The following is a 24,188-nucleotide window of genomic DNA, read 5'->3' on the forward strand; positions in this document are numbered from 1 at the left end:
GTGATGGAGTTAGTTCACAAAGATTTCAGGTTTATATTGTGTAAAAGTTTGAAATTAAATTAATTCACATTTATATAAAACCATGCTGATTCTTTTTTAGCCTCCTTTCATTTTTCTACATTGACGCACTGTTTTCACAAAACTAACACTACAATCCTGCAGCAGCTTTTTGAAGCCATTAGCGGTTTGCTAAGTCATTACCAAATCTGGCCATAGATATCTTCATGGCAGCTTTTACTACTCAATTTCTGTTTATACATTTCTTACATGAAACGGTCTACTCTTAAAGTGACAAGTGCATTTCAATTGATTAAGCTTACTGTAATTATTTTATATGCTCCCTTAGAAAAAAAAAGTGATGAAGAGTGGCTCCTGATCTGCTAGCGCTACATCTAAATTAAAGATGTTTATGGATCATCAAGATTTGTGAAACAACAGGAGGTCGCACATTTTCAATATTTAAACTGTTCTTTTAATTTTCTGAGGTTAGCTAAGGTGTTAGGTACCACTGTCATGTCAGGATGTTAAGATGCTGGAATGATGACTTTTTAGCTTAGCAACTAGCTTGAATGACAGAGAGAGTGTTAACAAGCTAGCATGATTCTTTTTATTTCACGCTTAGAAATTTACTGACCTAGTTAAAGCCCAATTTATTTTTAAATGGTCATTGTTATATAAAAAGCAAAAAAAAGCATGTTTTTGGATATTCAAATATTTAGTGAGCACAAATATCAGCAGCTGCTAAATGTAATAATGGTCCTCTGTTGATCTCTACAAGACCTCCAAAAAATGTGTTTTCACATTTGTTTATATACATTTTAAGCAAATAAGAAATATGTTAAGTGGTGATATTCTAAAGTGTTAATTTCCATATTATTTCATGTTCAGTGGAGCTAGTTTTTTCCACTACTTCCAGTGTCAGTGCTATGCTAACCTGGCACCAGCTTCATACTTACACTGAACTACTCGTTTAAGATAGGATTTACAAAAAGGCTACAAGGCCACATTTTTATACCGGAAAGAGCTGCAGCTGAGGCAAATTTTCACCAACTGGTGAAATTCTAAAATGTTCATATTCTGTTTCCGTTCTCAAGTTTAGCTAATTTTGTCCTGTGCTGTACTTGCGTTATGTGTTCAAAATAAAGTGTAAAACCCACATTGTTGTTGTTGTTGTTGTGTCAGGCTTAAGGTAACCCCTGTTATTCACCTTACAAATAAAGTACACATACTATGGTCAGCTATTATCCTCAAACCTTAATCTTTGTTTTCTCTGCTGGGTGTGGCAGCCATTAGATTCAGACAAAGCACAATCATTCTCCACCACTACAAGACAAACAAAATCGTGGGAAAAAACAAAACAAAAAAAACAGTCATCCATAAAATGATCCTAGCTAGTTTTGCATATTTACTAATTACTAATTTCAGAAGAAATAGAATTTCTTAAATCTATTTGTAGATCAGAAACATGTTTTTTGTCTACTCTCTTTTCTCTTGCTTGATTTGTGTCTGTTCTTCAGTTTCTACTGACTGCCCTCAAAATATCTCAGAGACTTACAGGTAAGCTTAAATACATGTTTGTGAAGCAGCTTCTTATGAAGCCACTTTATTGCAATGCTTACGACAAATCCATTTGTTTACCGGCTCATCTGCAGAGCAAGAGTATTTCTGATTTTGTCAGGGGCCCTTTATCCTTTAATATCCTGCTGCATATTCCTTCCTAAAAAAACCCCCCCAAAAAAACAGAAAAATGTGGAGCAACAATAATACTGAACAACAAAACCTTAAGCAGGATCTTTATCTGGGAACAAGTCGATGATGATACAGACGACTGTGCGTAGGAAGATAACTTTGCGTATAAAACTGATTAATTGTTCTGCAAAACAGAAATCTGACAGTGACGCATATTATAAAATGCATATCTGTACAGTTTATGTAAAACTGTGAAGAAAACAAAGAAAAGAAGTTATTCCTTGTTTTAAGACCACCAAGTAGAGGAATGTGTCTGGAATGTTCTTGTGTTAAAAAGCTGCAGGGGGGCCCCTGAAGTATGTTTACTGGTGTAGAAAAGTCATTGTTCTTACATATCTACTAACCAGACTGCAGAATTGTTCCTTTGTTTGACCATATCCTTTATGGGAGGGGGGCAATCAGGCACACATCCGGCTAAGCAGGACAGATAACATGCTGGAGTACACATAACATCTGGAGTTAACACCTTGAAAACTTTTTTCTTATTTAACTGATGTTTTTTATTCAGGTTTAAACACCAAAGATCATGGGTTGTGTTTGTGGTATGTTAGATTTGAAAATGTACTTTCACATCAAACCAACAGACACCTGGAATGGTATAAAAATACCTTTAACAATAATTAGCTGGATCCCAAATAATGCTTTTATAAAATACTATGATTGCAGATGTTTATTGAGAGTTTTGTTTATGTTAAATCAGTAAGAGTGCTGACAAACACAAAAGATTACATTTTTAAACGACAGCTAATGCACTTCTGCATTAGCTGTCGTGTCTTCCTCATGTAGGTATGAAATGACCTGATCTCATCAGCTCCGATGAGTAGAGCAGTGATGACATCATTTGAGCATGTGATCACTCACTGAATCTGTGGGTCACTTTTGGGTGTGTCACTCCTATAGGGTGGAGATTATGATGAGTCTAACGTGGAGCCAAAAGGAGGTATAGCTGTTTATGTAACTCAGTACTGTTAATCCTATTACTGTTGGAACCATTGTTAATAAACATTGAGTGCAAAGGCCTAATATTATTTTAGGCATTCCTTAACTGTCAGTGTGGGTTTTATTCTCTTTAAAGGTTTTGTTAGTAAAATTAACAAGCAGAACTAATCTTAGACTTTACTGTTGTGTCAGTAAAGTCCAAAATTAAGGCCACTCTAGTCTCATATAGGGAAAAAAAGGTTTTATAATTCTACCAAATATCAAGTTACTGAATACCACAGAGTCAAGATTTACTAACTTAGGGAGCCTTCAAGGACAAAGGCAGGTTCTGAGCAGTAAGTATGGCTGAGGCCAGTGGAAAAAAAGGGAGGTGACACAGGCTAGGAGGAGTGGTCAGAGGGGCGGACCTGAGGGCCCACAAGGTTTATATAGTTTAAAACTTTCCCTCTCCTCCTGCCTTGTGTCTGTGAGCTCCAATTTCTGCCTGCCCAGGCTGTGCCTCTGTCTCTCTTACTGACAGTCTCTCTCACTGAGTCTCACACTATAGCGACAATGCAAACCTCCAGACATAGTACATACTCTGTGCGCTCCTCCTCTAGTAGCAGGGCTCCTGCTATGTCCATCACTCGCACCTCTGCTCCGCTCTACAAATCCAGCAGCATTCATGGTGGGGCCGGTGGGACCAAAATCAGCGTCTCCTCCAGCTACCGCAGTGGACTGGGATCCAGCATGGCAGCTGGCTCTGGAGCAGGAGGCTTCTCCAGCAACATCCAGGTGAGCGGGAACAGCGCCGACATCATGGGCAATGAGAAGTTTGCCATGCAGAACCTGAATGACCGCCTGGCCAGTTACCTGGAGACGGTGAGGAACCTGGAGCAGGCCAACCTCAAGCTGGAGATTAAGATCAAGGAGGCCCTGGAGAAGAGCGGACCTGACTTCAGAGACTACAGCAAGTACCAGGCCATCCTGGATGACCTGCGGAAGAAGGTGAGGAGGGAAATGGGGTTGGGAGGGATGACGAGGGTAGACAGGGGAATGTGACCGTTTATGTGTTAATAAAAAAAGAACGAGAGATGAAAGAAGATGAACATGAAAAGCAGAATGAGATGTGCTGTGATAAACATTTTAAGATGTTGTGAGTGTACCTGATTGGTTATGTATTTTTGACTAAATATATCCCCATTAGTTCTCAGGGTCTCGTATAGTTTGTAGAATCCTAACAAAGTGGATTCCTGCTAGTGCTTGGCATAGCGCCACTGCTGCTTTGAGCTGGGGGCTGAGGGTTGGACCGGAAACAGTATGGAGGAGGAATGCTGGATCATCAGGGGTCACAGACACAGGAAACCAGAGAGAGAATCCTGCGACTACTTATAAACCCCATACTTCCCATCCTTAACTACCCTTTCCCTCCTTGTTTAGTCTTCTTAAATTGAGAGTGTGACTGTAACAATTTCACTCTGCGTTCATCCAACAGAAAGTGAGAGATAAAAGGGAAACTTATTAGACACAGAAGGATCTATCAGCATTTTATAAGTGACTGAATGTTAACTCATGCTTAAATGACAAATGCTATGAAGTCAGTTCAGCTGTAATTTCCACACAGTTTCAAGATTTCAAAGTAAAGGTACTACTCATGCAGCAAAAACATGTTAATCATTTATTCGAGATTTCTTGGTATTGCGTGCCACAGAAAAAAACAGCAGGATCCCTGAAGCACAAAATCCTGACATTCTACATTCAAAACTGCTATTTGACAGCATTAAGTCAGACTTGCCACATGGAACATTCTGGACTTTCGACTGTAGCATAGCGTATCTCTGCATCTTATCACTGTGGGGAAACATATTTGTAGTCTAATCTTTGTAATAGGATACTAGCATCAAGGTCGGAAAATTTCTTTTTTGAATAAGCGGCTTTTCCCCCAATCCTTTACTTCTCAAAACATTACATAAGATCAAACGCTGTCTGGAATTGGGTTTTGTTTGCTCTACTAACAACTGAGGACCTCAGCTTAGCCAAACAGATAAAGGTCGAACACACCTAATATTTCGTCTGCAATGATGCAAAGAAATCACCCATAACCTCAGAAAAAAACCCAAAAAATTCTCACAGAGATTTAACAGAGTCTAAAAATAAATTTAGTTCTGACGTGAAAAGTCGACTACCCTCAGAATCACAGACTTGCATGTGAAGTGAACAAACACACACACAAACACACCGGCACAGCCATAGTCACCACCATCCTCATGCAAATTGTCTGCCGACAAGATCCTGTTTCTTAGCACCAACAGCCCGGCAGCCACTGATTGGCGCATTCTGCATACCTCCCTTGCCATCCATCCCAGCCTTTATCTGTCATATCTCTCAGCTAGAACAAATATTCTAACCATTTAGTTTTTGAAGCAGCTGCCACTATTCACATTTATACACACAGACAGTGACACTTATCCTCTAACAGTAAACCCCAATAAACTTTTATAGTTTTCTATGAAAACTTAAAACTAAAAAGCACACATAGCATGAGTAGAAAATTATTTTTATCTATATATAACATCAGGCTAGTTTTGAACTACGCTTTTTGAGTTTGATTGAGCAAAGATGTTTGTTTGCTAATAGCATAGCGATAGCCAGCAGCTGGTTGACTTAGCCAAGCAGCACTGAAAAACGCAAAATAAAAAAAGAATACCTAGCTTAGTCATTAACTTGGTATAATAATCTTTTTTTCCCTTTACATGAAGTCTTACCAAAGCTAAAAGGTTCTGAGGTACAGCTGTTTTCAGGCTTTATGCTAGGCTAACTGGCTGTTAGCCATAGCTTAGCATTTAGCAAACAAATGTAATTCTAGTCTTCAGCTTCTCATCTAACTTTTCAAAGCACAATATATGATAATATTAAATATAATATTCAAAATTTTATACACTACCAGTTCAAACTACAGGTAACTTCTGGTGATTCTAATAGTATGAAAAATACATTCTTAAGCAATATTACAAAACTACGCTAATAAAATATATACAATAGTCATTGTCTCTCTTTGTTGATTCTTTTGTAATTGCTCGCTCTACTGTTAGCTGCTTCATGTTTTAACTTTGCAGTTGAAATAAAGTTTTTCTTTTGTTATCCGATTCTAGGTGTTTGATGCCACTATCGACAATGCTCGTCTGGTTCTCAACATTGACAACGCTCGCCTGGCAGCTGATGACTTCCGAGTGAAGTAAGACCCGCCTGCTTTACCGCTGACATTGTAAAACACTGAAATAGACAACTGCTGGCACACCCTCTTTTAGTGCAGGGTGGGTTGTAGGACGAATCTAGTGTGAAGATCTAAAGGAGGAGTCAGTCATCAGTCATGTAGTCGTAAATTGTCACCTTTGAATCACAACTGCTGGAGTTGTGTCATAAATTATGTGTAGTTGCAAACAGAGCTGACCATAAAGTTAACAGTATTATACGCTGACCAAATAATGATGTACACTGACATTTTCTAAACATACACAGTTCACACAAACACATAAATAATCATGAGCAACTCAAGACAAAGTACGGCAACTCTCTAAATAAGTGTAGCAAAATATTTAACAAAAATTTACAGGTAGACTAAGTTCATTAAGCCTCTGTGAATGTGAGCAGCTGCGCCAAACTCTGACGTTATCCTGACTGCTTTGCCCTGTCCTGTTTAGATATGAGTCCGAGCTGGCCATTCGCCAGTCTGTGGAGGCCGACATTGTTGGTCTGAGGAAAGTCATCGATGATACCAACTTGACCCGCATGAACCTGGAGAGTGAGATCGAAGCACTGAAGGAGGAGCTCATCCACCTCAAGAAAAACCATGAAAATGTGAGTTTGATTACTTTAACTTATTTCAAAAACAAAATTTCAAATATAAAATATTTAATTCAGGTCTATAGGCTATATTTGTGCTGCTTTCAACATAGTCGAACTCAGAAAGATACATAATTATATACATATTATTTGCAGATCTGTTCATCTCATTAATCCTTCTCATTGAAACCATATGTGCTTAAGTTCCATCCACATGCAGTGAAAGCCACGACTACAGCCTACACCTCCTTGAGTGGGATGTTGTGGAAAACAGTCTTTAGAAAACTTTGCTGGGAATGCAGAGGTTGCTTAAGAAATCTGAAATATCTGTATGTGAGATCTGTGGGAAGCCTCATCGTAAAAATGGTTCCCAGCCACAATTGGCAACAGAGAAAGCTCCAAAGATTTCAAATGACTATGATTTGAGTGCATAAGCCAAAACACAACCATTTGTTTACTGAGGGAAATATTAAATTAAGTGTTAAGGGACTCAGGCACAGACCTGTATATTTGCCTGACCGAAGCGTGTGATTATGGTTGGATAGAGGCTAAGGGTCACCGCTGGGTCATGACTCAGTTCAAGCAGTAGAATGAAAAAGAATTAAGAAGTATTCTATAGACCTGGAAGTAGTTAGGTAAGGTAAACAATAAGAGTGACTTTCTATTGACTTTCTTTTTTTCTTTAGGAAGTTATCGAGCTTCGTAACCAGATCGCCCAGTCTGGAGTCCACGTGGATGTCGACGCTCCTAAAGGCCAGGATCTGGCTCAGATCATGGCAGAAATCAGGGCCAAGTATGAGAAGATGGCAAAGAAGAACCAGGAAGAACTGAAAGCATGGCATGAATCTCAGGTAAACCATTAGCAAAAACAAATCAAGTTAAAAAATGTAAATAAATAAACTCTTGACTAACTTGTCTTTTAACCTCAATCAGATAACAGAAGTGCAGACACAGGTGACCCAGAACACAGAGGCCCTGAAGGGTGCCCAGACAGAGGTGCACGAACTGCGCAGACAGATACAAACGCTGGAGATTGAACTGGAATCACAGAAGAGTCTGGTGAGCAGTCTGCCCCTCATTTACCTCTAAACACGCTTATCTGAACTCTCCACATTGCCCAACTCAGCACTCTCACTTCAAGTCTCTCGGGTGTATTCTGTTGACACAAGCGTTGCACTCCGGTGATTTGTCTCTATGGAGCTGTCATCACTAATCTGAGTCCACTGTAAAAATGTAACCCCTTCTTGTCACTTACAGAAAGCCTCTCTGGAGGGCACGCTAAGGGACACGGAGCTCCGTTACAACATGGAGATAGAGTCTTTAAACACCATCATCCTGGGCCTGGAGGCAGAGCTCACACAGCTGCGAAGCAAAATCCAGTTGCAGACACAGGATTACGAGGCCCTGCTCAATACAAAGATGAAGCTGGAGGCTGAGATCGCAACATACCGACGGCTGCTGGACGGTGGAGACTTCAAGTGCGTAGGATAGTTTTCCTATCATTTAGAAGTCTAAAAGTAGAAACTACCTGGAAGTTAACTGAGTATTAATGTTTTTACTTAGGCTCCAGGATGCTCTGGAAGAGCAGAAAACAACAGTGACCAAGACCAAAAAAGTGATGACCGTCACACAGACGCTGGTGGACGGCAAGGTGGTGTCCTCCAGCACAGAGACAAAGAACCTCTGAATACAAGGAGCAAGCAGCTGATTCTCTCACCAGTCACTGTCACAGCATTATAACACTAGCATACAACTGGTCAAATTTTACCTCTTTGCTTCTTAGTGATAGAGCACTAACAACAATAAGACCCTTCAGCCGTCTCTACCAATAGTTTGACTTCCTGGGTATACAGCTCTCCCACAGGCTGCTAAAAAAAAACTGGATCAAAAGAAAACAAAGTCATTTTTTATTTATTTCATCATGAGTTATTTATGTGTTTGTGTGTCGACATGCAGATGTTTACAAAAGTTTCAAATTGGAGAACTTTTTCAAAAAAACAAAAAGATTCAAGACGTTATTTCAAAGTCATAAAATTCTCAGAAAAAATGAAATTATTTTTATATTTCATCATCTTTTTTGTTTTCTTTCTGTCCAGTTTTGTCTGCCTGCTTTGCTGTTATGTTCAGACATTTCAATAAAGTCCATCTGAAATTATACTTGCTATCACGGTGTCTTGTTCATTCAGAAATCGCTCGAGATACAGATTTGTTTAGTCTGCTGAGCAGACAAGTAAACAGGAATCCCAAACCCCTGTTCCCATTAACACACACTGAAGCAGCTTAAAAATATTAATAACATAAAAAGGGGGATGGGAATAGGAGATAAGAATAACATAACAACATTGTTCGCATAATTGAGCTCCAGGCTCTTCCAAAGCGTTCACTGAACCCCTCAGCTGAATTGTACTGACAGACTTTTACAACATTTACCATTTGAAGTTATACAGCTTGGACTGTTTAGAGTATTTAGGGTTTAACACTTCACGGGCAATAAATTACTGCAGTAACAACCAAACTTGAGCTAATTATTCAGCTGATGGTAGCATAGTGAAATAACTAGCAAACCTAAGTAAGAGCCTGATGGAGACTGACCTTCGCTCCTGTTATTCATCATATACCTGTACACTGGATTAATATCGCTGCCTTTTGCAGTACTATTATGAATCCAAATGTAAGATAATTCCTACTTTTACAACTTAGTGTCTGACTTTTCTTGTGATATAATTATAGATACTGTGTGTGAGTGCACCACAACTTTCCCTCTCTGTCACGGTTTGTGCCTTTTATGAATCACCAAAGTAAGAATATCCCCACACCTGTGAAAGTTGGTGCCAGTACTTGCGTTCTGAAACCAACCCATTGTAGTAGCCCTTGTTCTAGGTCTAAGCATCTACTGCTTCAGATGAGCGTCTGGTCTTTTTAATGTACCAATTGCTTTTGACTTTTCTCTGGAAACATACAAGCACCAAGTCTCTCCCAGAAAGGACTATTTAGTTCACTTACCATTCTTTGACTTTCCAGCTTTTAATTGATGCTGTTTATGAGTACCACGTCAACTAAGCTAGGTTTTAATGCACACTGCAGCCTATAGACTCACTGCATCTCAGACAGTACAAACCAAATCCCAACAAAAGGAGAGAAAGAAAGAAACTATGGCATTTTAAGGAAATGGTCACTTATTTTGATTTTGACGCCAGCAGAAAAATTGTCTCAAAAGAAGTTGGGACAGGGATAACACAAGACCAGAAGAGTAAGTGGGAGTAAAAAGGAAAAGCTGAAAGAACGTCTAATTAGGGTAACTGTCTTCCTCTTGTCTGTTATTCAGTTTTACTGTCTTGCTGTTTTTATTTTTAATTTTATTTTATTTTTTATTTTGATTTTTCCATGAACGGTTGGTGTAGCGCGCCCACAATTTTGTTGTACATGTACAATGACAATAAAAGGTTATTCTATTTTCTGATTATTATAAAAACACTTTCAGAAAAATGTGCAACATAAAGTTGTGAAAAATTGTGCTAGAGGGAGAGTAAGGGTTAGAGATGCTGCGATTCTCAAGAAGAGGATGGACCAAGATTAAAATGCACTACAATGATGGGATGAGAAAAGTACAGAGAAGAAATGAACCGCTCACGATCCAACACACATCAAATCATATGAAATCCTATGTTTAAAAAGAAATTTCTGTAATTCCTAAACAATTAATGAAATATTTAAATCCTTTGAATTAAAGTTGAAAGTCTGCCCCTCAATCTTATCTTGGTTGTTTGATTTAAAATCCACTGTGGAGGTTTAAAAAACATTGTCGGGTCACCGAAACACTAAACGACCTAACTGTAAATGTGAAATAAGTTGCTAACTTAATGCCAACTGCTAACTTAACCAAGCCTTTAAAATCATTTTTCATGCATGTGTGAAAATGGAAACTCACTTCTCAGTTTATTTCTATCTCGATATACAGCTATGTTATATTAAACTGCATAGTTAGCAATTAGCATTAAGGCTTATGGATATTGGCATGGCAATCACTTTGCAGGGTTAAAAACTCTAATAGCCTACACTGAAAAAACGGGAATTGGCAGGCTTTTGAATTTGCACAAATGAATTTAGTTAATGCTACACAAGCTTTTCATGTTTCTCTTATTTACATGATTAAATAAAGTACCATTTACTTGATTATAAACAATACTGAGACTACTCATTTTTCTTGCATTGATTTAAAGTGACTAAATTAGATTACTAAAACCATTGTAATCATGTTTGACCACAACCGGAAATGATGCAATATATTCAAAGACAACAACTAAATATGATTGGATAATACGACCTAGAGTCTTATCCAATAAGACAACAACATAATTTAAGGAGAGCGCAATTGACCGCCAGATTCTGGAAGACTGTTTAGCCACATGCAACCTTTGGCACCGAGTCAGGCATACTGAGAAGGTAAGTAATTTAAATACATTTGTTTTAGTTTGGTACGTTTTCACAGAATTGTTGCAGTGCATGCTATATAAAAAGTAATCTGTAATGCATCTACATGTTGTTTTTACAGTGCTAGCTAAAGTTGGTATTAGCTTTGTGGCTAAAGCTGAAAAATAGTAACAAATTGCACATAGTCGGAAGAAAGCAGCTGTTGTCGGTCAGATATGGAATTTATGCATGTGACAGAGAGCACTGACGTTTTTGATGGCTTAGCAAGTTAAAACGTCACTGAGAGAGCACAATAGTGTTTGTGTTACTGGTGCTAGTTATTATGGCTACATTGGCTAATTAGTCTGGCTGTAACCGTCAGAGTTTAAGAAGCTGGGAGCCCCACAGTGCTATACCTTAATTCTTGCTGCTGACACGCACTCAAGTTATAATAAGGATCCTGCCACCTTAGACGTGGGTTTAAGAACCTGTGCCCATAAATGCCAAGTCATCTTTCCATTTAGTCATTGTTTTAGATGAAGTGTCACTTACTTGACTATTCTATCGGTCATGCCCAAATAATACAGCAGATATCTACAAGGAGATAAGTTTGTTCAACAGACTATGTCTTATTAAGTGATGTATTGTGAATTTTCCAACATCGTCCTAACAAAAATTAGGATCCCCCCCCTTTTTTTCTACTTTGTGTAGAACATATGTGAGCTCATTTATACATTATGTATCTTTCCCTCATTTATACATTATGTATAAATGAGGGAAAGATTGGTACTTTAAAGAAACCATTGAATCTCTTCTGGACTGGAATACCGTTTTTCAATTAAAATTAATGTTTTTTGTGATGGTGAAATTGTTACCTTTATGATTACAGAAGTCAAAACATCAGATGATGATAGCTTACCATCTAAACTCCCCATCTCTTGGCAAGTCTGAATTAGAGGTCTCAGCTGTATCGGCCTTTCTAGTGGATTTGCTTAAAGAGGAGATAGCTTAAGTCATTAGGTATATATTCCCTGACATTCTAGAGGTCAACCTTGCACAATATGTGACATTAAAGGGCATAACTTATAGAAATGGAATGGTACTGGCCCAAAGGGCAGCAGGTGGATTGCCAGAATACTGAAAAACCATATCTGCATTGTACCACAGCATATTCTACATTGTCAGAGAGCTTGGTGGCTGGTACAGAGAGCACGACAGAGCTTTTGAGCTCCGCCCAGTATCCATAAGAATATTCATTCTCGCCTCACTCTGTGAACTCCTTGATACTTATCCATTGGTTGACTATGAGATTGGATCAGTCCACATTGTGACTTTAAAAAGGCATATAGAAATAAAAGGTGTTCATATAAGTGTAATAGGTTCAGTCGCATGTATTTCATTAGATAAATTCTTTTTTTTATGTCTGATCTTTGTAACTTTGACTATTGGGTATGGATAGCTTTATGAAAACTAAACTGAAATGATTCTTTCTGAATGTCTGATATGTAATTCTTTGTTGCCTACAGAGTCCTATGGGGAGTCCTATGGTCCTAAAGACTGTTTTGGCTGATGGAACCTGTCGAAGGCTCACTCTCTAATGGAGCGCCTGAATCAACTGAGGATCTCACCGTTGAAGTCAAGAGACAGTGTTGTCTTCAGGGCAGTTTCAGACTTCAGTTTATGGATTCCTTGTTTGGGAATGAGTTTCTTAACCTTACCTCAGTTTCAGAAGTAGCAGACAAAGGGACTCTTAAAGCTATTGACATGTCAAAGCCCACAACATGGACATAAAAAAGAGTAACAGAGTTGGTGAAACTCAAGATGGAAAAGACTTTTTCATACAGAAGACATGAAGGTGTTCGTGATGCACCAATGGTGGAGGCTTTCATGGCAAGATGGCCTGCTCTATTTGATTTCCATGAGATAAGGTTTGCCTCATACACGGTGTTCTTGTGGTATTAGCCTAAAATGGTTAAGGCACAGCCCATTGACAGCCCATTTCTTCAGCACGAGTGATTGCAGCCTTCTTCCAGGTATTAAACCTTTGAAGCTCATTCCTCTGTGCTCATGTTTTCAGATCAACGCTGAGTTTAAGAGAATTGCCACCATCCCCCCTTAAACAAAGTTCCTGGCTCAGCTGGCTCTCCACTTGGACAACCTGGTGAAGTTGGTCAACAGAAGAGGAGAGCTTGGACTAATACTGAAAAGAATTGTGGCATAAATGGATAATGTAAGTGATAAATCCTGAACATTCACTTAACATGGTAAATGGCCTGCATTTGTATAGCGCTTCACAATACATTCAGTCATTCACCCATTCACACACACTGGTGATGGCAAGCTACATTGTAGCCACAGCTGCCCTGGTGCACACTGACAGAGGCACCACCGGGCCCTCTGACCACCACCAGTAGGCAAACACGGGGTTAGTATCTTGCCCAAGGATATTTGGCATGCAGCCAGGAGGCAGCCTGGGATCGAACCACTGACCTTCAGATTAGTGGCTGACCTGCTCTGCCACCTGAGCTACAGCCACCCATAATCCTCTTTGGATGAAACTTTATTATTGTGGAAGATTTCAAATGTTTCCATGATAAATTCTCTCATTTTGTATTTTTACATCTGCTTCTTTTTTTAACCTTCACTTTGTCAACTTATTATTAATTGCCAGTAAACCTATTATTAATTTGTGTGCCTTTACTTTAAAAACATTCATGTAAAGTACACTATTAAAACTTAAATGAAGGACAAGGGCTGAATGAAGATGCTAATTACATACATTTCATTTCAGTGTTAAGATGTTGATGCTGAGTGTGTCAAGGGAGTGTGTATCTACATGGGTGAAGACCCTGGCATGCTTATCCGGGAGTATGTGGTATGTACTTGTCTTTTTCTTTTCTTTTTTTTTTCTTTTTTTCAGACTTTCCACAGTTTGTCATATTACTTACTTGGCATGAAATGACTAACATGGCTTCTTTTTTACAGGGCATGGAACAACGTGCCATCAGTGAGACTGTTGAAGACACCACTGTTTGAATTTATCTTCTTAAAGAGCAAGCTTCAGCAGATGAACAAGAGTTGTCCTTGCAGGCATCAGGGTGGCGAAGACTTTGGATAATGTAGCATTTGCTGTGATAATGCTATTTGGACTAATGTATGCATTAAACCTTGCCTACCCTGCGGACCTTCGCTACAACTTTGACGTTTTCCAGAAGGTTTTCATGGAACTGGATGGAGCTAAACTCTCTAAAGTTCTTGCTTTCAAAAACCATCTGTTTCATTGAGAAGTCAAAGACTGCACTTCTGCAATTCTTTGCAGTTTTTCATTTTGTGTTCAGTAACGTTATACTGCTTATGTTTTTATTGCTTTCCCCTCATGTGACTGCAATGCAGGATGATTTTTCCTTTTGGTATCATGTTCTAAGAAATTTTTACTGACGATTTTTAGCAATATGTTCTAAGTCAACCTTAATGTCCTGCTTAATGAAGATTAAAATTCATGTAGGTGTTTGGTATTAGTTATGTAACAATGTCATTTAAGGCTCAACTTAGTTGAAATCTTGTACAGGTAAATACTTGTACAGAAGCTGAAACTGTTGTCAAATAACACACAAGTTATATTTGTGTAAATCTGTTTATTCATAATAGCGTGTTGCTTTTTTTCAGGTAGTCTTAATTTAGTTTACATTTTCAATTGTGTAATTAATACAAATGTTATATGTAAGAGATGACAGGATCATCTATAAGCACTTTCTTTTATTTGCTGCTAAGGTCAGTTTTTTGTGAAATATTTGCAAATATATTCTCAAACTAACTTTTTCTTTTAGTTATTTCTGCAGGCTATCTTTAAAAATGTGTTAACAAGTTTATATGGATGTGATTTTGGACTTGTTCATGGCAGAATTGCTGCTTTCACTGCTGTTACAGTTTAATAAAGGTGAACTGTTCAGTAGCACTCAGTCTTTGCCTTTTTTGTCAATAATGATCAGTTAATATTTCAATTGAAAAAATTAAGTAGGATTTAAAGCCATAATTTGTGTTGCAGGAACATAATTGCAATGTGTTTACATTACATAATATCATTGCATACCACTGGCAAATAAAAATAAGTTGGTGTTAAACATTAAAATATATTGACATTATGCAATACATTGATATTATGATAACAGATTAATATTAGTACATCAAACATGATTTTTTTAAAGTAATCTGATGTAAATAAAATACTTTGATTTGGCAAGCATTAATTACTTGAGGGAAAGTGGAAAATTAAGTCAGTCATACTTATTCATATTATGTGGGACCGATGTACACAATAAAATCAAGTAAATTGAAAGAACTTTTTTTTTCAGTGTATTAATAGCCAACACTATGACCAAATAACCCTGCATAGTAAAACCAACCAGTTTTGATTGATTATTTATTCTTGACACAGTAAACATATTGTCTGCCTTGCAAATTTGGAAGGCTTATATTATTATTAATAGTCTTACTAGTAGTATTTTAAATTCTGTGCAGTGTTTTAGCTTGTGCCTTATCAAATCCGCCTGTTCTTCCTACATTTCCTGGATTATTTTTCTTTGGCGCATAATGAAGCATGCCACAGCCAACACAAGCTAATACATTGGTACCAGTCATGTTTGTGAAACTGATATCCTCAACTTGCGAGGTTGTGCGTGCGCGTTTGTTTTGTAGTCATGGTGACACCTCCTGTAGTGAGATCTACCACATGGTTTCAAGTGCTTGGGCCAGGTGTTTTTTCTGCCAATAAAATAAGATTGTGTTAGTAAAACAGCGTCACAGCCATTCAAGAAAAAAAGATTAAGCTTTCAAGTTTCAGATTAGGTGTAATCTGACCCATCCAGAAGGGCTCATGTTCCTTTACGAGTATACTCCCCTCTCCCACAGTGTTTTTCATGCTCAATTTGTAACTACACTATACTTGTTTGTAATACATGTATCTTTTGGGGGGTGGGTGTTAGGTGCAATCCAATGGTGTGTACCAAATATATATTTCTATTTATTTATAGTACTGCAGGGGGCATCTATAGTAAAGAGAACATTTTTAAACAGATTTGTTGCCCCCTCTCAAAAAAAAATAAAATAAAATAGAACATGTCCAGCCTCACTGTGTCCACTGTGAGGCATATCAGGTTATCAGTTTATTTCCACACTATCAAAATGAAAATGTCAGTACACTTTTTACCTGTGAAGTGAGTGGGTGGAGGACAAAGTCTAAGCAAGAAGGTCAAAGGTAACAATTTAATATAGATAGGAGAGGAGTTTCAGGAAGAAATATTGCTTTTCAGAGTTGTATATAAGGCCTCAGACTCCACCTTCATACTCCACCCTGCTGCCACTCTCCTCGGTGCCATTTCTCACTCTGATTGATCAGCACACTTCCTTTACCAATGGAGCTTAGACGCCAGTCTTCTCAAAATTATGGTTTAAGTTCACTTGGAGGTCCCAGATCCCTACGGATGGAAACCTACGCCCACAGTGTGACTGGAGGGGCAGGCGGCCGTGGAACCAAGATTTCCAGTGCCAGCTATGGTTCGCGTGTTGGCAGCGGTTTTGGCGGAGGATACGACTACCAGTCCTTGTCCTCTGGATCGACTTCTGGCGCCATGGGCATTGGAAACGAGAAGCATGCCATGCAGTGCCTGAATGACCGCCTGGCGAACTATCTGGAGACGGTGAGGAATCTGGAGAAGGCCAATGCAGTGCTGGAGGTCAAGATCAGAGAGGCCACCGAGAATAGAGGCCCCTTGGAAGGGAGGGACTACAGCAAGTACTACGTTATCATCGAAGGCCTCAGGGCCCAGGTGAGCCAACGAAACATTTACAGTTTTTCTCAAATGTTAAAACACAAAAGCCAATCCTGTAACCCAAATGACCAGTAGTCTAAACACATTTACTAAATGTAGCCACCATATTCCAGTACCATAAACACATGTCACATGAAGACACAATTCACAAAACACAACCCTCTGTACTCATAAATCTAAACACATTTTTCCTTGCTAAAACACATGTTGCAAAACAACTCTGCTCATATTCTCAAATGAAAGCCCATGTGATGCAAAATGCTTGCCACAGTCACCAATCTTTGAACACAGGGAAAACACCTGGCGTCATTCACTACACACAATGACTCAAAATTGAAGACACTTGTTGCTAATGCTGTACCCACATGTAAAAGCAAGTTCAGAGTGCACAGTATGCTGAAGGTTCCAAACAAACACAATGGATGAAGGCAGAGTCAGGGGAAGAGGAATTTGATGCAGAGGAGGGAGAAGAGCTGGCCCTGGAAGAAGAGGAGCAGGCCAATGAGGAAGAGGAGTTCAAATGAGAGGAGGAAGAGGAGCGACCAACGAGGAAGAGGAGAAGGCCAACATGGGAGAGGAGAAGGTCCAGGAGGGAGAGCAAGACAACCTCGTACCATCATTACGGACGAGATGCGAGCAACAGCTCAGCGACATGATGCCGCACAGTGATTGTGGTGTGTGTGTGGTGTGAATAACGTAAATAAAAAACTTCACACCCTGTTCATGTTTTCAAGATTACTGTTGTGTGCAATAGATTCTGTTTTTGCATTGAGTTGTGTTACAGTAGTGTACGTACATGCAGGATTTTCTATAGATTTATACTACTCATATGAAACTCACAAATCTAAATGCCTAATCCTCTGCAGAGATCTACGACGATCCGTTACTGTATAGTTTCTAAAATATGCATTGGCAGTTATGAAACAAAGAACCTTCTCACAAATTGAGCATTGTGTTTTCAATTGTTTTGCTGTAGTGTGTAATGCTGTGTATAGTGTTTATAGTTTTGACAGCTTCGAGCTGCTCTCTTGGTGTGGGAGTTTGAGTTTTGCAGTGGGAAGGTGTGGTTGTGTTTATGTAGCTTTAGAGAAGGGTGTTGTGTTTGGACATTGGGGGACCTGGTGGTAACGTTTGTGACATGTGTTTTAGCATTTGAGAAAAACTGTAATCTAGATGATAGTCTAGGCATCTAAGGGCTCTAGAGTAATAAAATTTTTCACAGAATCTGAAATGTCCTCAAAATAAATGGTCTGAAATTAGTTGATTAAGTATCCGGTCTTTAAGTCTGCCGTCATTAGCTGTGCCAGGGCCCAAACTCTGCTGCAGGTACGTAATTCACACAATCACTGCAGCATCACTGAGAGTTAAAAACTGTCTAAATTCTTTCATCTGTAATAAAATGATCAGCGTTCTGCTCTACCAGGTGTAACAATTAAGTTTAACATCCAGGTATCCATGAAAACCAAATTTATGACATTTAACAGAGTTAGAAGTTAGCAGGAAGTTAGCTCGCTAGTTTCCATCTAAATATAATATACCACGTCCTGACTGAGAGATTTCCAAAACAAATTAAAATGTACAGTTTTGCTATCACTTCCTACGGAGCCCCGCAGGGCACATGGGAGAAAAAAAATGAAGACAGACTTTTGCAAGATCTCGCAAAACTTTTGCGAGATCACGCAAAACTAACTCGGGATCTCGCAAAACTTTTGCGAGATCACGCAAAACTAACTCGGGATCTCGCAAAACTTTTGCGAGATCTCGCAAAAGTTGAATTCCAACAATGGCGGCAGCTACTTAGTTATAATATTACTCTTTCTGGGTCACAAATTACACTTTTAAGATATTTTGAGGAGTGAATGTAGTTGTGTAAACGTCAGATAGCTGCTCGGTTTACAAGACATCACATATTTGCAAAAGTGCTCCGACGTTTTCGGAGATGTATGAAACTTTTGCGAGATCCCGAGTTTGTTTTGTGAGATCTTTCAAAAGTCCGTCTTAATTTTTTTTCTCCCATGTCCCCTGCGGGGCTCCGTAACTTCCAACATAAATGAAGACAGAAAAGTAAACAGCAATGATGTTTGTAAGGTTAATGAAGTTGGAGTAGCTCATAGGTGTCAAACTCTGGCCCGCCTAATTACATTTGGCCCGCGAAGACATACCAAATTACTATTAGAGCTGGCCTACTGGTATTATACAGCTAATATATATATTGTTTAGTATTAAGCTTTGCTTGTTCCATATTCAGTTTTTTAGCAAAACTTGTTTGAGTCCATAAAAAGAGTAAAAATAAGATTCATTCTTATATCTGGAGGAAGATTTTTTTTTCAATAAATATTAACGTTAGCCCGCGACTTTGTTCCAGTTTTGAATTTTGGCCCACCGTGTATTTGAATTTGACACCCCTGCACTAGCTGGTATATAAGGATGTGCTACGTAATTGCTAGCGACACAGCTATGTTAGCATATTATAAACAGTGAAGCTGGAGGATGAATGCTAACTTTTTTCCACTCGATAAAAGTTAACGTGAGGGTTCCCGGTGGTTAGGGACAAATGCATTCGCATGGCATGGACCAAACTTCATTCAGGAGAACAACTGAGACAATCCATCCTCAACACGAGGTTAGTTATTAATATACTACTGCATGGGCTGGGCTGTAGTTAGATCGTAAGGTTTTAAAATCTGAGCTTTAAAATGAATAGCGGTAATAAAAACCGAGAGAGGCCGACAGTGATTACCGACTGTTTTTAGGGGCTTGTTGAGATGAAATATAACAAGAAACAAAGCATTAAAACATGTTAAAACACAACAGCCTTATTAAACGCAGAGTACTTTGGGCCTGGAATCAGGTTTTATCAGGTCATCACTTAAAGACCGGATTGGTTTAGGTAGCTATGGTATACTAGTTCTCACAAATGATTCTTAAGTTGTAGTTTTCTTGCATTTCAGTTTTTTCAGAATGTTAAACGAACCCAGAACTACAACAACTACAACTCTTTTCTTGTAAATGCCACATACTATTGTTCAATCGAGTCACTGTTAACACATAAACTTTATTATTATAGTGTCCTAGATATCGCTTGAATACCTGATTTCACAACATTTATTACCTGTGGGCTCCTATCGCTAAGCAGTATCAACCATTTGCAACTCATCAAATTGAAAGTCACAGTTTGCTTTCCACCAAAACGATCTCTTCATACAGTTATGTCACCAAAAATACCATTGCTGTTTTTTAGATTCTTGACATGACCAGGGCAAATGCCCAGTATGCTATCAGTCTTGACAACGCAAGTCTGGCTTCAGATGACTTCCGAACCAAGTGAGTGTCGAGATTTTTGTGCAAAATGAAGGTAATCTCTTCACCAGCATGAGCAGATCTAGCATTCACTCCGTCTCCATAGGTATGAGTATGAGTTGTCCATGAGGCAGACAGTGGAGGCTGATGTTTCAAGACTGAGGAAGATCCTGGATGACACCAATGTTACTCGCTTGCACCTGGAGAGTGAAATCGAGTCCCTCAAGGAGGAGTTGATCAGCCTGAAGAAGAACCACGAGAGAGTATGCAATCATTGTAAAGTTCAGCAGAGCAGTTCAAAGAGAAAAACCTATCTGATAACCCCAATACAGTACAGTGCACCTTTAAAACAAATTTTTCCTTAACCACTTAGCACAGGAAAATCCTATTAACCAAATGTTCAGGAAATCACTCCCTGACTATTTCCTCCCGAACAGGAAGTTGATGAATTGCGAGTTCAAAACGCACAGGCTGGGGTCCATGTGGATGTTGATGCACCAAAAGGACAGGACCTGGCCAGAATCATGGAGGAAATAAGAGCAAAGTATGAGAAGATAGCGCTACAGAACCAACAGGAGCTTGAAGCGTGGCATAACTCCCAGGTACAGCTAAACTAGGCTGGTGAAAAACATCTTTTTTTTTTCCTTGACTGTGAGTTGAACAGTATTTGTAAATTCTTTATGTATATAATCTTCTATTAAGATCACAGAGGTGCAGGTCAAAGTCACAGAGAGCTCAACAGCCCTGAAGGAGGCCGCAGGTGTAATGACTGAAACTAGGAGGCGGCATCAGGCACTGGAAATTGAGCTCCAGTCTGCACATAGTCTGGTAAGTCTTGGTTACGTCATTAGTTTCCCGTTCTGGGTTGAGATTTGACCCTTCCCTTAGTATAAATACTCATCATTAGGTCTTCTCATAGATTGAGCCTGGTTCACACCTGGCAGTTCCAGAGCATGACAGGCATTACAGCCAAGAAAAAAATTAAGTTGATCCTAGCTCTGTTCAAAAACAATAAATTTCACCAATCAGCACATCGAAAATTCACTAATTGCATTTTTTCACAGGTTGTCAGAAGTGCTGGTACATAATTTTGTATGCAAGTTTTTATTTCTAGGCTAAACCATGAAGCTAACTCTAGCTTTGTGTTCCTGTTTAACACATATCAATTGCCCAGACTAACCTAATGCAAAATAGCCACAAAATTTTTACAATGGTGCTTTTCCTTAATCTCTTCACAGAAAGCGTCCCTGGAGGCTGCCCTTCATGACATTGAGAGGCGTTACAATTTAGAGCTGGAAAAATACAATGAGATAATCCTGAGACTGCAGGAGGAACTGGCACAGATCCGCAGCAGCATCCAGCAAAACACGAATGAGTACGAGGCCCTCCTCAACATCAAGGTGAAGCTGGAGGCTGAGATTGCAGAGTACAGAAGGCTGCTGGATGGTGAAGGAGACTTAAAGTGAGTATTAAGGTGAAGCAGCAGAAAGTATGGATGCAACATACGCTCAATGAGACAGAAGCCTTCTTCATCTCGGGGGAGCATTTGCAAATTTGATTTAAAGCAGCCTCATGCAAACATGGAGCAGCAATGATATGGAAAGCAGATGTCACTGACCTGTGTCTATGTAATCCTATTACCATCATTTAAATTTCAACTGCTCAATTTCATCATGTCAAAGAAAAGATCACTCAAAGGTGGAAAATATATTTCTGTTCTGTCTCCGTATGACTAACCTTTTTATATTTCTTCATTTTACCAGCCTTGAAGATGCAGTTGACCTAAAGAAAATCCAAGTGGTGACGGTCACTCAGACTGTGGTGGACGGCAAAGTGGTGTCAGAGAGCAAGGAGAGCAAGGAGATCGGATCCACTGAAAATCTGACATTTAGTTAAAAACAACTGAAAGAAAAACAACTATGAAAAAAATTAAATGGCAACATTTTATTTTGATTGCTTTCTGTCAATGTCTTCAGCGTTTCTTTTAAAGGCAAAATAAGCATATCAACCATTGCTTTGACTGATATTCATAGAAACCCACTGATTAAACTGATAAGACTTATGTATTATTTCATTATTCTGTTAAATTATTAGTTCAGAGGAGCCAGTGTAGCTCAGCGGGTGAGCAGATGACAGTATGCCACATGGCTGGAGTACAGCAGCCTAGCTTTTTGTTGCCTGTTTTCTGCTTGCTTGTCTTTACTGCTCCATTGTCAAATAAAGGCAAAAATGCCCCAAAATAATCTTTAAAAAACAAATTAATAGTTCAACAGTTTAGAGAATATGTCTACTGCTTCTTTGTCAAGAGATATAATGCCTTTAACTATGTGTTAAAGGAAGCTATAACAAACTTTCAGCTTAGGTTAGCATAAAAAAACAGCCTGACCAAGCACCAGCACCTCCATACTTCACTAGGTTGACATGTTAAATCATTTATACATACATTAAACCAAAACTTTCGACTCAAATTTCAGATTAACAGGAGGTCATGTGCTGGACTACTTTTTTCCTGGGAGGAGTTACCTCTCTAAATCTCTATGGGCCTGTGCTAATGTAGCTTTATAGTAAAATATTGGTTTTAAAATATACTGACAAGCAATATTTACAATTGTGAAATTTCAAAATATATGTTCAACATACATTTGAGGGGGAAAAAAAGGTTCACTGCCATTCACATACACCAATGGCTGTCTGGCATCCAGCCATCAACTTCCCACACATCAGAGTCTGCAGGAAATTCTTTCAGCTTCTGAGAAATTCACTTTGTGACCTGCAGTTCTTTAACCTTGTCCAGTTATAGGCAGAAGGCAGCCATTCCCATGCCATGTCCAAGCAGCTCAGTGAAGTCCTCTGTCCCGGTTTATTTACATTCGCATCAGTCTAATTCCTGAAGCTGCTGTGGTACAAACTGTTCTCCTCTGGAATCAGCTGATTCACTGCATCAGTTTATGTTAACGACTTCTGGTGCGTTGCCGATAGAAATGTGAGTTGCAACAGATTTTATAATTGGTTAGGAATGTTTTTGAACTGCTGTGGTTCATTACACACAAATCACAAATCAGTGCCCCGTTCATCATCGCAATGTCACGTTTTTGCACTGCAGCATTCCACAGACGGCACCATTAATCTTCCTGCCAGATTTATATCCAGATTGCTTTCTCAACTGCAGCTGTCAACAAGGCAGAATCTTCAGATTTGTGCTAGTTGCCAGTCCCCCGAAGCTGTTGTGGTGCAAAGTGTGTGTGGCAGCATGGCTGCTGTGAGAAGCTCCTTGTGCCAGTCTTACCAACTGTTGTAAAAGTGTCCTCTCGGACAGTCTGAGCCTTTGTTAGAGGGCCTGCTAACCTCTGCAGCCAGGGAATTCATGGCCTAGCTGAAAGAAGTTTAGCAGACAAACCAGAGAGCGCTAAGGAATTCCAGAAAACCCATTGAAAATTAGGGGCTGGGAAGAGTGGGAGAAATGCACCAGACCTGCACCTCCTGTTTTCTAGCCTGCAATCCTTCAGTCGGACCCCAAGATAGCAGCAGAAAAATACACCAACAGTTCACTTTAATGAATCATGTTCACTAAAAAAAGAAAGACCTTGGACAGAATACATGAAAAATACTATTTTCACTTTGCAAACGTTAGAATTCAAATCACAAAAGCATTAATTTCATTCATTCACACTGACACTGAGATTCGTGGGAAAGGCCTTGAAGTTCAGGGTGCTGAGGCGGCACCAAGTTATCTTGTGATATTCTAACATAACTCTACAAAGTGTGTTAGTCTTGCAACTGCCAGACCCCACTGCAGAATTAACAGCCAAAACTGAACTGGTCAGAGAAAAATATATCAGGAAACATCGGAGGGGAAAAACAACCCTTTTTGGCACAACACCGGCTTACACACAGTATTTTAACATAGATGCAAAAAGGGTGCACATGTCAGGCACAAAGCACGTGAGCAAATTCATATGAAAGTAAGGAAAGTCTTTCATCTACAAAGTTAGCCAGGATCTGTTCAGCCGTGTGCAAATACTTAATTATGTATTGTGACTGCTGCATCTTATCTAATATGTATATTTTACTCAGCACAGAAGCCAAAAGTACCCTTTTCCAAAAAAGGTAGGGCTGTGAAACTGCTGCTTGATTATAATG

General features: G+C 39.1%; 2 protein-coding genes and 1 pseudogene across 2 annotated transcripts; all 3 read left to right on the top strand.

The window, feature by feature from the left end:
• The first annotated feature begins 3,125 nt into the window (after positions 1-3,125).
• krt18a.1 (keratin 18a, tandem duplicate 1) lies at positions 3,126-8,667 on the top strand. Its single transcript, XM_086278699.1, has 7 exons — positions 3,126-3,675; positions 5,820-5,902; positions 6,369-6,525; positions 7,197-7,361; positions 7,444-7,569; positions 7,768-7,988; positions 8,074-8,667. The coding sequence occupies exons 1-7, from the start codon at positions 3,241-3,243 to the stop codon at positions 8,195-8,197; spliced, it is 1,311 nt and encodes a 436-aa protein (XP_086134825.1). The 5' UTR covers positions 3,126-3,240; the 3' UTR covers positions 8,198-8,667.
• Positions 8,668-12,701: 4,034 nt separating this feature from the next.
• LOC147305318 (uncharacterized) lies at positions 12,702-14,300 on the top strand (annotated as a pseudogene).
• Positions 14,301-16,285: 1,985 nt separating this feature from the next.
• Positions 16,286-22,278, top strand: LOC147305319 (keratin, type I cytoskeletal 18-like). Its single transcript, XM_086277704.1, has 7 exons — positions 16,286-16,745; positions 19,990-20,072; positions 20,155-20,311; positions 20,486-20,650; positions 20,751-20,876; positions 21,287-21,510; positions 21,812-22,278. Exons 1-7 carry the CDS (start codon positions 16,332-16,334, stop codon positions 21,942-21,944), a joined length of 1,302 nt encoding a protein of 433 aa, XP_086133830.1. The 5' UTR covers positions 16,286-16,331; the 3' UTR covers positions 21,945-22,278.
• The last annotated feature ends 1,910 nt before the right edge of the window (positions 22,279-24,188 follow it).

The sequence above is a fragment of the Aulonocara sp. 'chitande type north' Nkhata Bay genome, linkage group LG20 (genome assembly GCF_057382095.1).
Source record: "Aulonocara sp. 'chitande type north' Nkhata Bay isolate Kocher_YH1m ecotype deep benthic linkage group LG20, A_spYH_male_GT1.1, whole genome shotgun sequence".
Classification (NCBI taxonomy): Eukaryota; Metazoa; Chordata; class Actinopteri; order Cichliformes; family Cichlidae; genus Aulonocara; species Aulonocara sp. 'chitande type north' Nkhata Bay.

Excerpts from the sequence above, each read along its gene's own strand:
- krt18a.1 (XM_086278699.1), top strand. The coding sequence starts at position 3,241 with ATGCAAACCTCCAGACATAGTACATACTCTGTGCGCTCCTCCTCTAGT. Across the intron at positions 7,362-7,443 it reads AAGCATGGCATGAATCTCAG|ATAACAGAAGTGCAGACACA; the intron begins GTAAACCATTAG and ends AACCTCAATCAG. Across the intron at positions 7,989-8,073 it reads CTGGACGGTGGAGACTTCAA|GCTCCAGGATGCTCTGGAAG; the intron begins GTGCGTAGGATA and ends GTTTTTACTTAG.
- LOC147305319 (XM_086277704.1), top strand. The coding sequence starts at position 16,332 with ATGGAGCTTAGACGCCAGTCTTCTCAAAATTATGGTTTAAGTTCACTT. Across the intron at positions 20,073-20,154 it reads TCAGATGACTTCCGAACCAA|GTATGAGTATGAGTTGTCCA; the intron begins GTGAGTGTCGAG and ends CCGTCTCCATAG. Across the intron at positions 20,877-21,286 it reads TCCAGTCTGCACATAGTCTG|AAAGCGTCCCTGGAGGCTGC; the intron begins GTAAGTCTTGGT and ends ATCTCTTCACAG.